The sequence below is a fragment of the Rutilus rutilus genome (genome assembly GCF_951802725.1).
Source record: "Rutilus rutilus genome assembly, chromosome: 23".
NCBI lineage: Eukaryota > Metazoa > Chordata > Actinopteri > Cypriniformes > Leuciscidae > Rutilus > Rutilus rutilus.
The window spans coordinates 8,010,649-8,026,662 of record NC_140233.1 but is presented as its reverse complement, the minus strand read 5'-3'; the positions used below and the strand labels follow the sequence as shown (position 1 = coordinate 8,026,662).

General features: G+C 43.4%; 1 protein-coding gene across 1 annotated transcript; it reads right to left on the bottom strand.

Moving 5' to 3' along the window:
- Positions 1 to 3,648: 3,648 nt before the first annotated feature.
- On the bottom strand, positions 3,649 to 5,276 carry LOC311282790 (L-fucose kinase-like; the record flags this gene model as incomplete). Its single annotated transcript, XM_084396798.1, has 5 exons — positions 3,649 to 4,138; positions 4,390 to 4,613; positions 4,681 to 4,780; positions 4,856 to 5,043; positions 5,186 to 5,276. 5 exons carry the CDS (start codon positions 5,274 to 5,276, stop codon positions 4,010 to 4,012), a joined length of 732 nt encoding a protein of 243 aa, XP_084252924.1. The 3' UTR covers positions 3,649 to 4,009.
- Between the last annotated feature and the right edge of the window lie 10,738 nt (positions 5,277 to 16,014).

Below are 16,014 nucleotides of genomic sequence, written 5' to 3'. Positions count from 1 at the left end.
TTAGGTCTATTTCACAAAAGAAAGAGGACACACTTACTTTTTCAGTCGCGTCTGTTTCTTTATCATATTTACATCACATTTAGAAAAAAAATTATAATTTCTACAAATATATGCCACGACCTGAGGAGCTTTAGCAATCTCTCGACTCCCATACAGATATTTTCAGTCAGAGAAACAGAGGAAGCTCCCGAAAAAAAAGTTACTTTATTTTATGATAGTCCGGTTTAAAGAGACGAGACGTAGGCTATAAATTAAACATGACTGATAGCCTTTAAGATTGGTCTGATTTCTTCAAGCGTTCGCTATTTTTTTTTTACTATGCATATCTTCAAGCGTTACTATGTTTACTATGGTAACGGTTAGCGCGCATCGGTCGCATCGGTGCGCAACGGTTGCATCACAAACAGAAGGCATTCAGACATGAACGCGAGTTAAATTATTTTATTTTTAAGTCTTTAATGCTGACAGAATCATCCGGCGCTGCCGTCTCCCAACGGTGAACTCCTCCTCTGTTGGTAACCACTCCTCAAGCCCGAGCTGGCCCGCTTTGGCCCAAGGTATTCGACGGGCCAGAAATCCTGGCCGTTGGCCCCGAGTAAGCCCCGATCCAGCCCCGGAAGTGACAGTGGAAACGCGACTGGCCCTGGCACGCACTAGCACGGCCCGGCCCTGGCCCAACAGTGGAAACGCGGCTACCGACAGTGACGTGTCTGTCTGCTACTTCTCCATGTCTCCTCACACACTGAGCAGATCTCTTCAAGTCAAACTCCTCTCTGCCGAGGATGGTGTTTCCTGATGAACTCTTACCAGCTCCTTTATATCCCATCAACACAATCCTCAGCTCTGAGAGATGTTGAGCGTCACCTGAAACATATAGAGAACAAAACACACTTATCCTGTGTGTGCTTTCTGAACAGTTAACAAGAAAGCTGTACTAAAAATATGCTACTCATAACAATACAAATTCCACATTCATGGACTTAAGTTAATCATCACCCATGGTTAACTAAATTATGAAGAGCGCAAACACCATCGCACACCTGCAGGTGATAGGTGCGTGGGGAAAAAAGACCATGTAGGTAGGTCAAGTTAAATAAAAAACAAAAAACTCCCGCACACTATCCGTACTTGCAAAAAAGTATCAAAAATATTTACTAGCAACGTTTCGGTCTCATGACCTTCATCAGGCGGATAGTGTGCGGGAGTTCTTTGTTTTTTATTTAACTAAATTATGAAGAAATGAGAATCGTTTAATTTTCTCAATCAGGAGAAAACAAAAAGACAGATTACATAAAACTCAGGGCTAAATTTTAATTTGATGCAAAAATAACAGGGTTTCAGTGATTACATATCCTTTAAAAATATGCAACATGTAAAACTGCCGAACTAAATTAAGGCATGACACTTCAGGTGAAAAGGGTAAAAATGTAACTAATAGATATCACCATACTTCCACAGTTGATTTATTACATTAAGAATTGCACAACAACAAAAAAAGTTGGTATTACAAGGTCTCTGAAATGTTATGTTTAAATATGCAAATAAACCATTAACAAAATAAATATGCACTAATTTGCATACATTTCTAGAAAAAAATTGGAACATTGGATATAGTCCAATGAAAATGTTTGTTTAATTTTATATTACAGTCAAAGGTTTTTACAGAGGGGATTTTTTTTTTTTATCACTACATTAATTAGAGGCCAGAAGAAGAAAAAAATCACAATTTTTTAGGTATAAAATGTACCCTATAAATTCAGGCAAATTGTATATGAGCAAACCCCTCTGTCAAAACCTTCAGATTGTAGATAGGAATAAAAAACTGATTTTGAGAAAACAACCTTTAAAGATATGTTGGCCTACTGTAACAGAAATAGATAAAGTGCTACTTTGTAAGTGTATTTGGGATGTTTTCTTTCCACTAATCTGAAAGAACACTTTATAAAAAGTCAAAAGACCAAAATTTCTAAATTGACAGATGCATAAATGTTTTTGCCTGTAGTGTTTCGCCTTAATGAATGCCGGTGAAACGCGAACATTTTTGAATATCGTGCAAAAGTTATAATTTTGATGATTATGGCTTACATCTTATGAAAACCCCAAATTCAAAATCTCAGAAAATTATAATATTAGCTACATGAAATCCATAAAAAAAGGATTTTAAATCCAGAAATGTTGGCCCTCTGAAAAGTATAATCATGCATATGTATATAGTTATATATAGGCGACTAAATATATTAGTTTCACCTTTTAATTTGAATTACTGAAATACACAAACTTTTGCACGATATTCAATATATGCACAGAGTTTCACCTGTAAATATCTCTAGCGCTCACACAAGCACAGGAATAGTTGCACAGCCAGCACTGAAAAAAAAAAAAAAAAAAAAAACCTGACTGTATTCTTCAAATCAACCTAAAACACAATCCTTGACGAGCCATATAAGTATAAGCGACTTTATGGAGAACAAAAAGCAAGCCCTAAGTTTCTTATAAAAAATAGCTGAATCGACCAATATGAAAGTGAAAGCAGTAACATGTCTCACAGAAACAGCAATCACGTCGAGTTTGATAAGAAGTCATTTTTACTGTGTATTATACCAAGGAAAAGACGATTAGTTTTTAAAATCATAAATGCTTACTTGAGTCCATTTTACTTCACACGGTCTCAGTCGGAGTTCCGGAGTAAATGTAGGTTTACCAGCAGTCTAGTGGTGTTCATCTTTCAATGTAAGTTGACTGGACTAATACAGGTGCTTCAGAACAGTCACGCGGATGGGCGGGTCTACAGGTGTATGCAAGTGTGCAAAGGTGATCTTCTAGGCCTACACAAAAAAATCAGGTGTTAACAAATGATTAAAAAGTGATCATATCTTTAAATCCAGACACACTTCAGAAAGTGACTTCACCTGGCAAACTTAAACATAAAGTAGGCTACTCTTAATCCCACAATGAATAGATATAGCCTACTTTTTTTTTTTTATTAATATTATATACAGCAAGAATATTTAGTCTTCTTGCAGTCAATAATTGTATCTATTAAGACTCATATTTGATCATCAAAATGACCTTTAAAAGTTGTGAAAATAATTTCTTCATGGCCTTAAATAGCTTGAATAACTCTACAATAACTCTACACCCACTCAAATCAACTCGGACTAACATTACCTGTTCCACTCGTCAACTTAATGCCACACAAGGCAAGCGGAAATACTGCTTTAATTCAGCCACATATTTGAACCAGAAACTGATTCAGAAGAAGAGAAATAACTATTTATAGAGTGTCGTCTACAAATCGATGTGCCATAATGTGTTTTAAATCGCTGTCTACAACGTCGGACACATAATGGTAATTGATATAGGCCTAAGCCTTAGCCATGACTTTATTATCGAACAGCTAGGCTAATAATGTGTAGTTAATGTTACACAAACCATGTTCCCGTTCGCCATCTTAGAGTCTCAGCTGCCTTCTAAAACTCAGCATCCGAACGCTTTGAACATCATAGAAAGTCAGTGAGGAATGACGGGTGACACGGTGATGGGATTTGTTACATGTCTGTGATAGTGAGAAACGGGCGTTTCAAACCGCGTTTTTGAGACTGTCTGGTTTCACTGCAGTTTTAAGGAGAAAATACTCAGCAATGGTGTGGACTGATTAATTTGCACAAGGTTTATTAAGCATATAAAACACCACATATACATAACTTGATTTTCACCTCAGGGGTTCTTAAATTACTGAATCTTAATGTGAGTAGGCTACTTTAGATATACAGTAGGCTACAATTAAAAAAATTAAAAGATGCAAGCATCAACATGGCATTAAACATTTTCTTTTACATTTAGAAAAGAAAATAAGCCTAAATGTAATTTAGTAGTTCAAATGTTTTTGATACATTCCATATTTAAAAAAAAAAATCCTTTCATTCATCATCAGGATTAACAATTAAAACATGGAGGGAATATATGAAACAAATGTTTAGAAATGTTATATTTACAGAAATAATATCAGTTAAAGTTTTATAAGGCAGTCAGATTTAAGTCGTCTGCTGTTGTTCAGGGTGTTCAGAGCTCTTCTGAATGACTGAGATCCCGTCCATATCCAGCTCCACTGAATGAACACTGAAGGAACCACAATGCCCTGTCAAAACAACAGCAGGACCAACACTATTTATAAAATACATTTTACTTTCACCATTTATGTTTTTCAGTTTTTACTAGGACACTAAAACACACAGGTCTTTCAGCAACCAGTTTAAATTGCATATATATTGAATGAATCATTCTGAGAGAAGTGCTTCTACATATATCAGTTTAGAAAGGGTTAAAACAACCATTCTTCTTCACATGTTCTCATTCAGTAGCGGCTGAACCAGTTTCTCTGACTCTCACCTGTATGTTTGAGAGAATCTCTGTCACTGGTTTCTTCTGCTGAGGCTCACGGGTGAGTAAGAACAGGAATCCTCCTCCTCCTGCTCCTGCCAGACTCTGTCCTAAACTCAGCGGCTGAAGAGCATTCATCATGGATCTCACCGCCGCCGGCTCACAGCCTGGAGCCATCAGCTTCTTCTGCTGCCAGTATGTGTCCATACACTCCCCCAACCTGAGGAGAGATCCTGAGAGACAGAGATCAAAGAGTCCATCTGAATCTGGTGTGTGTGTGTGTGTGTGTGTGTGTCTCACCCTCTCTGCAGGCTTCAGCACACTCCTCTGCATTGGTCACCAGCTGCTCTGCGTTCTGTACGATGGAGGGTAAATGCGCATACCACCTCCGCACCACGTCCTGCACACACACACTGATCCAGTGACACACACACAGCGTTCATGAAGTCTGACCGTCACCATCAGCCGCTCGTACCTGCAGCAGGTTCCGTGCTAAACGCGTCTTTCCAGTGTAAACCAGAAGAAGATGCTGCTGCAGGACAGACTGGAAGTGTTGAGGAAGAGAGAGCTGTTCTACTTCCACTCTCAGCGGTAACTGAGCTGCAGATCGAGCCAGCTTCACTCCTCCAAACAGCCCGCCAACCTGATCCTGCCATCCACCACCTAAAACAGCAGCAAATATACTGAATGCCTTCAAATTCAGTTTGTTAAAAATGTAAACTCCTGCCTGGTTGAGCTTCACAGTCCAGTGAAACCCTATGTTACTCTAGAAAGGAAGTGATGAGAATGAAAGCGTCTCTCGTACCGGTGGTGAGGATCTGCTCCAGTTTGTGTCGTTTGTGGGGCAGGGGTGCAGTCTCGGCGAAGAGTGCCAGGGGAGTCCTCAGAGTCGCCATGGGCAGCAGCTCGCAATGAGGGCAGCCGCCGTCAGCGAGCGCGAGAGCTGCATGATCCTCACCCAGGCAGGAAGCGCAGATAACATGGCGGTCCCTGTCACTGAGTGTGGCTCTGCACGAGCCGCAGGATGGCATCTTTAAAAAGACGCAAGCTCTTTTAGACAGTGTGTGTCGCAGCGGCGGCGAGCAGCAGACAGAAAAGGATATGAGCGCCGGATAGTGCGGCGGGAAGGCGGTTGAAGGCGGCGCGGCCAGCGACTTCAGAGGTGACTCGTCCCACTGCAGAGGCTTCTTCAGACGGCGCGGCTTCTCTCGGGATCCAGCGATGCGTGTGCTTCGCTGAAGAGATGAAAAATCAGAAATAGCTGCCTGCGAGCTGGATTTATAGGCCTAGTGAGTTTGTGTCGAAGTGCATAGAGCGGGCGGCGAGGCCAAACATGAGACATTTCTTGAGACGCGAACAGGTCTATCTCCGCTCTGCAGAATTTCTTCCACAGCAGCCGGACTGTCTATGGGTGTAGAGACCACTCGCCTGTCGGAACATTGTTCCTGGACAGTCTGTCCGGTCCTACGTTCAGGAGCCCTGGCACGTGCGCTGCTCTCAGCGAGAGCAGGTTGCTCTGAGCCCACACCAGGAGGCGTTCTGTCAGCCTGTACAGGTTTCTGGACCTGAGGCCGCCCTGGCGGTTTATGTAGGACACCACTGACATGTTGTCCGAGCGGACCAGGACGTGGTGTCCTCGTATTTGGGGACGAAAACGCGTCAGCGCGTTGTCTACCGGCAGCATTTCGAGGCAGTTTATGTGGAGAAGCTTCTCCCGTTCTGACCATTGGCCGAAGAACGGTCTGCCCTCGAGCAGCGCTCCCCATCCCGAGGTGGATGCGTCCGTAGACACTACCTTCACACTCGAGGAAGTCCCCAGGCTTACACCTGATTGGTACCAGTCGTTTGCTTTCCAAGGTTTCAGAGCTGCGATGCATTTCTGATTGACCTTGAGACGAAGCAGACCGGAAGCCCACGCTCGGCGCGGAACTCGCGCTTTCAGCCAGAACTGTAGCGGGCGCATGCGTAGCAAGCCCAACTGAAGTACTGATGATGCTGAGGCCATGAGACCCAGCATCCTCTGAAATTTCCTGAGCGGGACAGACGCGCCGCAGCGGAAAGAGCTCGCTGCGCGCTGAATGTCTAGTACGCGCTGTGATGACAGTCGCGCTATCATAGATAGCGAGTCCAGTTCTGTGCTCAGAAAAGATATTATCTGTCTGGGGAACAAAGAACTCTTTGCCCAATTGACTCTGAGACCCAGATTCTCGAGGTGATCGAGCAAAATGGTCCTGTGCTCTATGAGCACCGAGTGAGATTGAGCTAGAATCAGCCAATCGTCCAAGTAGTTCAATACTCGCATGCCCCGTAGTCTGAGGGGTCCGAGCGCCGCGTCCATGCACATCGTAAATGTACGGGGTGCTAGGGACAAGCCGAACGGAAGGACTGTGTACTGATATGCCTGGCCCTCGAAGGCGAATCTCAAATATCGCCTGTGACGTGACGCTATCTGTATTTGAAAATATGCGTCTTTCAGATCTATTGACACAAACCAATCTTCTCTGCGAATCTGCGAGAGAATTTTTCTGGTCGTGAGCATTCTGAACTGTCGCTTTGCAAGCACTCTGTTCAGCTGCCTTAGATCTAGAATGGGTCTGAGACCCCCGTCTTTTTTCGGTACCAGGAAGTATCTGCTGTACAGCCCCCCTTCACTCTGAGCTTGAGATAATGGCTCTATGGTCCCTTTGCTCAATAGTTTCAAAATTTTGGCTCGAAGTAGGTGTGCTACTTCTGTTTTTACCGTGGTCTCGACGCGCGCTGTATAGCGGCGCGGGCGTCGGCGAAACTGTAGCGAATAGCCTCTTTCTATAATGTCTAGCACCCATTTCGAAACCCCGGGCAGCCTCGCCCATGCATCTGCATGGATGGCTAGGGGTTGAATGCGAAGCGCGCGCTGGTCACTTAGCGACCGGGGGGCTTCGGTGTGCTGCAACATAAGCGTCGCGTTTATGACATTTGAGGCAGAGGGCGCGCTGATGACAGCGGGCAGATTAGTGGTAAATCTATGGTGGTAAACCGAGAGGGGGGGGGCTGGGCAAATCCCGTAGGATTTGTCATGTCTATGTGCGGATGTGGGCGCGGGATAGCGGGCACATTCATCACACCGAGAGCATTGTCCGCCTGGGCAAAGCGAATGCACACTGGTTTCGTTTTCACAGAAACCTGGAGACATGCAGAACGTAGTGATTGTGGGCACTGGGCAGTGGGCACATCTGCTATGTTTAACGCGCAATCGAGCTGGGTCGATTTTATGTGCGCGAGCCCTGTGTGACGGGCTGTGCTTGTGTGTAGGAATGAGCACTGGGCAGTGGGCATTTTGTCTACACTCATAACACCATTGGCCGTGGCCGGGACACCAGAAAATACGCTCTTTGTGGGATTTATCTGGGTAGCCGTGAAAACGGCTTTTGTGTGCAGGCAAGCGGGCAGTGGAACCGGCTTGTTGGCTGCGAAATACACTGGAACAGTCACATTTCTTGGAACTGGACGAGCGATGAGTTTTGGTGGAAGCCCGGCCGCAGCGGGACCTTTCCCTAGGCGTGCTAGGACGACTTCGGGACCTCGGGCTTCACCGCAAGCCTAGGCCGCAGCCCACACGGGGCGGGGCGGCGTCCAGATGAGCGAGAGCGCGGTCTCGCGCTTCGGGCCTGTCGGCGCTGCGAAGTGGCGGCGGTGGGCGGAGGCTGAGGCTGAGAGCTCTGGGCAGACGGTCTTGCACGGCCTGCTGCAGAACTGGAGCGCTTCGGTAGGAAGTGCTTCATAGCCTGTGACGCTTTCTGCACCTCTGCGAACCTTTCCGCTAAATCTTTAACGGAAGTTCCCGAAGAGGCCAGCGGGAGAAAGCGGAGCGTCGAGGAACGCGGCGCGCTCAGACTCAGACATCTCGGAAAGCGTCAGCCACAGGTGTCTCTCAGCTACGGTGAGAGAGGCCATGCTCCATCCTATGGCCTGTGCAGCAGACTTAGTAGCGCGGAGAGCGAGGTCCGTAGCACTTCTTAAGTCTGGCACGCAAATTGCATCTGGTCCTCTCTCGTCCAGCTTTCGGAGGAGATCGGCCTGGAAAATGTGCAGCGTGGCTATAGTGAGCAGGGTTGGCGTCGTGCGGCAAGCTTTAGAAGGTAGCGCCAGCTTAGCACGCCGTCCAGCGGAGGGCGGGCATAAGTGGTTGGCTATCGCTTCTTCGACCGGCAGCAGCGAATGGTAGCCTCTGTTTTTAGCATCGTCAACAGCGGAGAATGCTAGCGAAACAGAAGAGCGCATTCTAGCAGAGTGGGGGGGTGTTCCAAGACTTAGCGACTTCTTCATGAAGCTCGGGAAGAAAAGGCGCTGGTCTGGACGCAGGCGAAGCGCGCTCCCCAGGGAGAAAGTATCCGTCCAGCCGGTTGTGAGCAGGCTGTTCAGGCGTAGTCCACTCGAGGCCGAGGCTCGCCGCGGCCTGTGCGAGTATACGCATCAGCTCTGACTCGATGCTGGCTCTCTTGCCTGACGATGCGCGAGCAGATGGAGCGAGATCCGCAGAGCTCGCCCAATCCTCACTGCCCGATGCCAGGAGAGAGCAGGAATCATCTTCCCCTGACGCGGCTCTTTCATCAGCGTCGTCAACGGAAGCGGCGGCAGACGGCGGCCGCTGTCCGTCAGAAAGAGACGCTGACGAGACCGGTGAAGCTGGCGGGCGAACCGGCGAGCTTGGGCGGGTGGGGGAAGGTTCCGGGACCCGCTGAGCACTGCGCTTTTTACGCCGCGGCACTACAGCGGGCGGGGGTGCAGTCTCGGCGAAGAGTGCCAGGCGAGTCCTCAGAGTCGCCATGGGCAGCAGCTCGCAATGAGGGCAGCCGCCGTCAGCGAGCGCGAGAGCTGCATGATCCTCACCCAGGCAGGAAGCGCAGATAACATGGCGGTCCCCGTCACTGAGTGTGGCTCTGCACGAGCCGCAGGATGGCATCTTTAAAAAGACGCAAGCTCTTTTAGACAGTGTGTGTCGCAGCGGCGAACACACACGCAGCAGACAGAAAAGGATATGAGCGCCGGATAGTGCGGCGGGAAGGCGGTTGAAGGCGGCGCGGCCAGCGACTTCAGAGGTGACTCGTCCCACTGCAGAGGCTTCTTCAGACGGCGCGGCTTCTCTCGGGATCCAGCGATGCGTGTGCTTCGCTGAAGAGATGAAAAATCAGAAATAGCTGCCTGCGAACTGGATTTATAGGCCTAGGCCACGCCCGTTTCGGCGGGACGTGACGCAGTGGGCGCGAAGCACCCCATTGGGTCTGATGTCATGCTAGGCCTTGCTCGATAGGCTGCTGCAGTTGCCGCAGAGCAGCCAATAGGCACACGAGCCGTCTTGCCTATGTCTGCATGCTGCCGCAACGCGTTTTACAATAATACAAAATTAAGGATAATTTTCTTGGCTTCAGTATCTCATGGAAAAGGGATTTTCCCCTAGCGTAAGATACTTACGCAGTACGAGAGACCTCTCGTAAGAGAACATAATTTGTGTAAAAGCAAATGGTAAAAATGTAACTGTTTTAGTGAACATTAACATTCTTTTTAGTGTATATCTTTTGAGTAATATGTAAATACATCTTTCACTGCAGGATTCTGGCATCTCAGTTGCAGACTCAGGGACAGTCCCATGAGAAGGAGGTGGAGGGTTTGAGGGCGGAGCTTCAGCGGTTAAAGGCGGAGCTTGGCCAGCAGCAGCAGATGATGTCAGACAGCTTGCAGCTTCCGCACGACGCTCGAATACAAGCAAGCCTGCAGCACGAGATCAGTCGCCTCACGCAACAAAACATGGTGTGCACACACTCACACTGACACATATACATGTACTGACAACAATTAATGATCATGATAAATATTCTTCTGTATTAAAATGATTTCTGTCAATTATAGGAAATCTTGGAACAGACCCGAAAACAGGACAAAATGATCCGCAAACTAAAGAAACACCTGAAAATATATATGAGAAAGTCTGGGGAGCCTGAGGGTAAAGATTTTTTATTTTGAATACATAAAATCCATACTACTATCAGTCAAGATTAGACTGATTTTTTTTTTTTTGGTAGACAGATTGTGCCTACATATGAATTACTGTTGGGGTATCCCAGGATGATTTTTATGTGGAATATATATACACACAGGTGCTGGTCATAAAATTTGAATATCATCAAAAAGTTTATTTATTTCAAGAATTCAACTTAACAGGTGAAACTAATATATTATATAGACTCATTACATGCGAAGTGAGATATTTCAAGCCTTTATTTGTTATAATTTTGATGATTATGGCTTACAGCTTATGAAACCCACGAAATCAAAATCCCAGAAAATTAGAATATTACATGAACTCACACAGTAATTACACAGTAATACCATAGTCATTGAACCAGGTTTTGGTTATTTTGGCAGTGTGGGCAGGTGCAAATCCTGCTGGAAAATGAAGTCAGCATCTCCATAAAGCTTGTCTGCTGAAGGAAGCATGAAGTGCTCTGAAAATGTCCTGGTAGACGGCTGCGTTGAGTGGAGAGCACAGTGGACCAACACCAGCCGATGACCAACACAGACTGTGGAAACTTCACACTGGACTTCAAGCATCTTGGATTGTGTGCCTCTCCATTCTTCCTCCAGACTCTGGGACCTTGGTTTCCAAATGAGATGCAAAATTTGCTCTCATCAGAAAAGAGGACTTTGGTCCACTGTGCTTTATTAAATCCAGAGTCAACGCAGCCGTCTACCAGGACATTTTCAGAGCACTTCATGCTTCCTTCATTTTCCAGCAGGATTTGTGGCCGTTCTGGCTCCAAACATTACCCACACTTTTGTGTTAGGTCTTTATTGTTTTGTTGCTTTATTCAATACAGTTTGATCTCAGATAGATCTTTTTGGCAACATTGGATAGAGCTCATCGAGACCTTTATTTTGATATCAATAACTCATATTCGCCCAAAATGCCACTTACGCCCCTCTGGCTCCAAGCCCTCGATATGATGCCATGTAAGTTTTCTAATTTTTATCCAATTCTGAGACAGTGAAGCATGCATCCTTCACAAGTAATCCCAGAATGCATTATGACATATTGATTTTAAACATAGATTTGTCTGAATACAAATGCTATATCACTCAATATTTGTGTTCCATGTATTTTTGTGCTTTATTAGAAGGAGCAAATAGTTTATCAACATGCCAACATCAGACTCTATTGGAATTAACTGTAAGAATTCGCCAAGTCTTATGATCTCTTGAGGAGCAATTTTAGATATTTAAGATGTTGCATTAGAAGCTCCTAATGACATACAATGCATAAACAGCTGCTTTCTATAAAAAAATTGTCCAAAAAAAAATAAAATAAATAAATAAATAATTAGACTGCACTATTTCTCTTATGTTGATTCTATAAATTTAAATGTATAGATACAATTAATCTAGACACCACTTAAAGGCTTCATGAACTGCATTATTTTATTGTTTCATAATGTTCCCTGGGGTCCACTTATGATGTTAGTATGATTTTCACTTCAAAAATTGTCATTATTTAGAAATGAAAGGCATTTTTCCTAGCCTGATTTTAGCCTCTGATTTGCTTTGTTTGAAGGGCCGTGTCTGTGTGAGGCTTTAATGTAAACGCCACTGCTGTGATCGGTCCAGATCGGTGTGATTTAGTCCAGTGAGTGACCCTGTGCTCTTCTCTCTTCCTCATCTCACTAACGCCAGTGGGCGGGGCCCTAAGTTTATCTTCTTATGCAGAGGCAGTCTTTCACTACATTATTATGTCATAAAGAGGCACATTCCAGGATGAGTCGTTCGATGGGCTTGGTAACAAAAAAAGCTGATTTTGGACTAACAAGGACGTTTTCAGTTCTTAAAACTTTCAGGATTTTCTTATAATATGATGACCTCTTATATGTCAAAACCTCAAGGAAAATGTGATTTCTCAGTTCATGACCCCTTTAAGGTTAAAACAACTGCAAATTCCTTATAGTTTTACTAATATTTATAGTTAAATATTATGATGCCAATGTCATAAATGTCCACGTTATAAAGACACAATTTATCTTTCATTAATTCAATCGTATTCATGTCTTCTTAGTATCTTCTTCATGCTTATAATGCTGCTTTAATCTTCTTGGGAAAGGTTTGGGGATCTTGGGCAAAGCAAGTGTTCGTCTGGTTCCTGAATGTTCCACAGACTCTGGGATGGATCTCAAAGACCCGAATCCTGAGCTGTGAGAGGAGGCTTTAGAGCGTGATGAGCTAAAAACTGAATCATTGTCTGATCCTGATCCTGATCTGAATGAACCGTAACCAGAACTTCCCACAGAACATGTGTCCGATCGCTCATCTCCACTCACTGGGGGAAATACATTGAAATCGGTAAAATGTTTAAAACTGTTACAGACTAAAATTCTGACATTTAACAATTTCAATGTTCCTAAAAATAATATAGCCTATTGGTAATCATTATCAGGTGCCCTTTAAAATATTATATAAATTCTTCATCAATCAGAGGTGATTTCAAAGTTTTGTTGCTGTTTTATCAATGAAATATGTTTATTACAAGACTGATCATCATATATTGCACTTATTTAAAGTGACCATTTAAATTTGAAGAACTAATGAGCAGTAAAAACGTACTCACTCACAAACGTAACCTCGTTTCCCTGAGAGTAAGGGAACGAGTATTGCATAGCCATCTAGTGGGGGAAACTCCTTTCCTCGAGAACTATTGAAGCTAATAATTTAAAACGCAGTGCAGCTGCACAGCGAACACAGCCTCTGGCGGCAACTGCACAACCTATGGCCAAGCGCCTCTGACACGTGACCCAATCAAATGACTTGGCGCCCAACACGTCAGAGCGCGCCTAAATGGGCATGGCCTTAGACTATAAAGGAAGCCCATTCTGGTCAATATAGTAGGTTTAAATAGACTGAAGCGACAAATCCTGACAGATTGCAATATGTGCAATAGTGAACAATACTCATTCCCTTACGCTCAGGGAACCGAGGTTACGTTAGTAACCGAGTACGTTCCCTTTCGAGAAAGGTCACTTCGTATTGCGTATAATACGCAGTGGGGACGCAATGTAAAACGCTGCACCATTAGCAACTGGCTGAGGCTCACAGAAACAAGCCATCCCTTACGAAAAAGAAGTTTATTCAAGTGTGCTATTAGTATACTTCTTTTAAACTAAAAATAAGAAAGTATACTTTCAGTCTACTTTTTATATACTTCTCAGAAATATACTCTATGTACTTCTCAGAAATATACTTCAAATTCCACTTAAAGGTGCTGTATGTAACTTTTCTACTAAAATGAATCCTTTTTTTGTTGCCTGTGTGTGAAGGGGTTGTAATCTCACATTAAAATTATCCACTTTGCGGGTTTTGATATTACCTTGGAAAGCAAGTATTCTTATTTTTATGTGAAGGTGCCGGGTCGGATTTACCGCGAAATCCAGTGACGTGACCTGCACGCGCGCTCCCGAGCCTCTCGCCTCATTTAGCCTACTGACTTTGCACTCAACAGCGACGACACTGCAAATTATGATATGGACTTATGACTTATGCAACTAATGACATGTCTGATAACACTAAGAAACTACCTGCTCCCAGCACAACACAGACTCCAACACAAACTTTACATATTGATAAGAAAAAAAAAAAAAAAAAAAAAAAAATTCTGCTGAAGCTCGTAAGGCCAGACGTGAATCGCATGAACTTCGGGTGAAAAAAACACGGCTCAACATCGGCAGGGCATTTGAATCATGGAGAAACCTTATCTACAAACCTAGAATGTACATTTCCTGAAGAAAATGTGAAGTGGTGCTTGCAGTGGCAAAATTCGGCACGGTTGATAGGGTTCCAATACTTATCATGGTACGAGCATGGAGCATTAGTTCAACGTCAAGCTGATAAAAGTAGCCTATTATTGTAACGTTGCAGTGGGAGTTTACCTTAGTTTCCAGCATGTTGTGTGATGCTTTCCCCAGTGTGTTGCGTGTCAGTCTGAAGGTACCCACAGTGCTTGCTCATAAATTCGAGCACGCGCAAGAGCACGCGCTTGTAAACTTATTGGTTGCAATCTGAAACATCACCGCTAGAGGTCGCTGAAAACTACATACAGCACCTTTAAGTATACTTGACTTATACTGACAGAAAAGTCTAAGTATATTTGGCCTCTACTTGTTGATCGAGATATACTTAAAAGTATAATTAAGTATTCTAAGTATTCTTGGCTTGTATTTGTGTTTACCATTTTGACTGAGTAGCTTATTAAATACTTTTTTTAAAACATAATATTACACACTGTCGTATAAACTAACATGTTCAGTTTTATATAGTAACAAACTTTCGGGTGGAATAGCTTATAGAGTAAATAAAATAAGCATGGAAAATAAGTTTATTCAAGTGTTCTATTAGTATACTTCTTTTCAACTAAAAAGAAGAAAGCATACTTTCAGTCTACATTTTATATACTTCTCAAAAATATACTTAATTACACTTAAGTGTACTTGACTTATACTGAGAGAAAAGTCCAAGTATATTTGGCCTATACTTGTACTCAATCTTTTGATCGAGATATACTTAAAAGTTAAATTACTCAAAGTATACTTGGCTTGTAGTTGTGTTAACTCTTTTGATCGAGTAGCCTATTAAATATACTTTTTTTACATCGTTTTTCATATACAGTCTTATGAAACTTTGTTTGAAAATATTGATTAAATTATTGATATAAAACAGATATGTTTCTAATTTTGCATACCTGAATTTTTGTATAGGCTAGTCCACTGGTGTACATAGGAATTTACTTTAATTCAACTTTTCCCCACCATTGACTGAATTTTCCAGCTATCCATGTTTTCACTGGTATACGGTAGGGGGCGCTATGACACATCTTCTAGTACAGAATCTCCGGATCAAAAGACAGGAGAAGAAGAAGCTGAAACAAGTGATAGAAGATTGCTCACTTAAATGTAAAATAATGTGATCATCAAACATTAAACAGCTTGTAAATCAAAACTGCTTAATGTTTCCAAATGAAGCGTAACCCATTAAGAGAAAACGACTGAAGCTGTGGGGGTGTCGGACTCAATTTACTCCATCTGTGTTTGATCATCGTTCTGAATCAAGGCATAGTCTTTGATAAAAATGTGATTTTCTCAACTATTTTGTTTAAAATGTTGCCTTTCTTTATGAAACTTACCGACATTCAAGTGTTAATAAAAAAGGATGCATGAAGCTAATAAAAGGTTTTTAAAATTAAAGTAGAGTAAGGTTAAAGGTATTTTTCAAGTATAAAAAATAACATTTGAACATAGTAGTATAGGCCTAGCCTGGCTGCGCCCTCCTACGCACTTCCGCTCAATTTCATTTTCCTTCAGTACTACGTCTGGGACTGCTGTATATTCTTAGGTTTCCAGAAATCAATTTTTTGTAGGACCAATCAGCGAACAGAGGGAGTGGCTGAGAACGATGACGTTGATGTGATCACACACATGACTAGCGTCGGCCAATAGTGAGCCTACGTGTGACGTACAACACAGACGCGCTGCTCTATCAAACTACGTGAAAAGACTCGAGGCACAGAGAGAAGGAAATGAATAGTGGAATAAAGTCGTTATTTTTGTTTGTTTTTGCGCACAA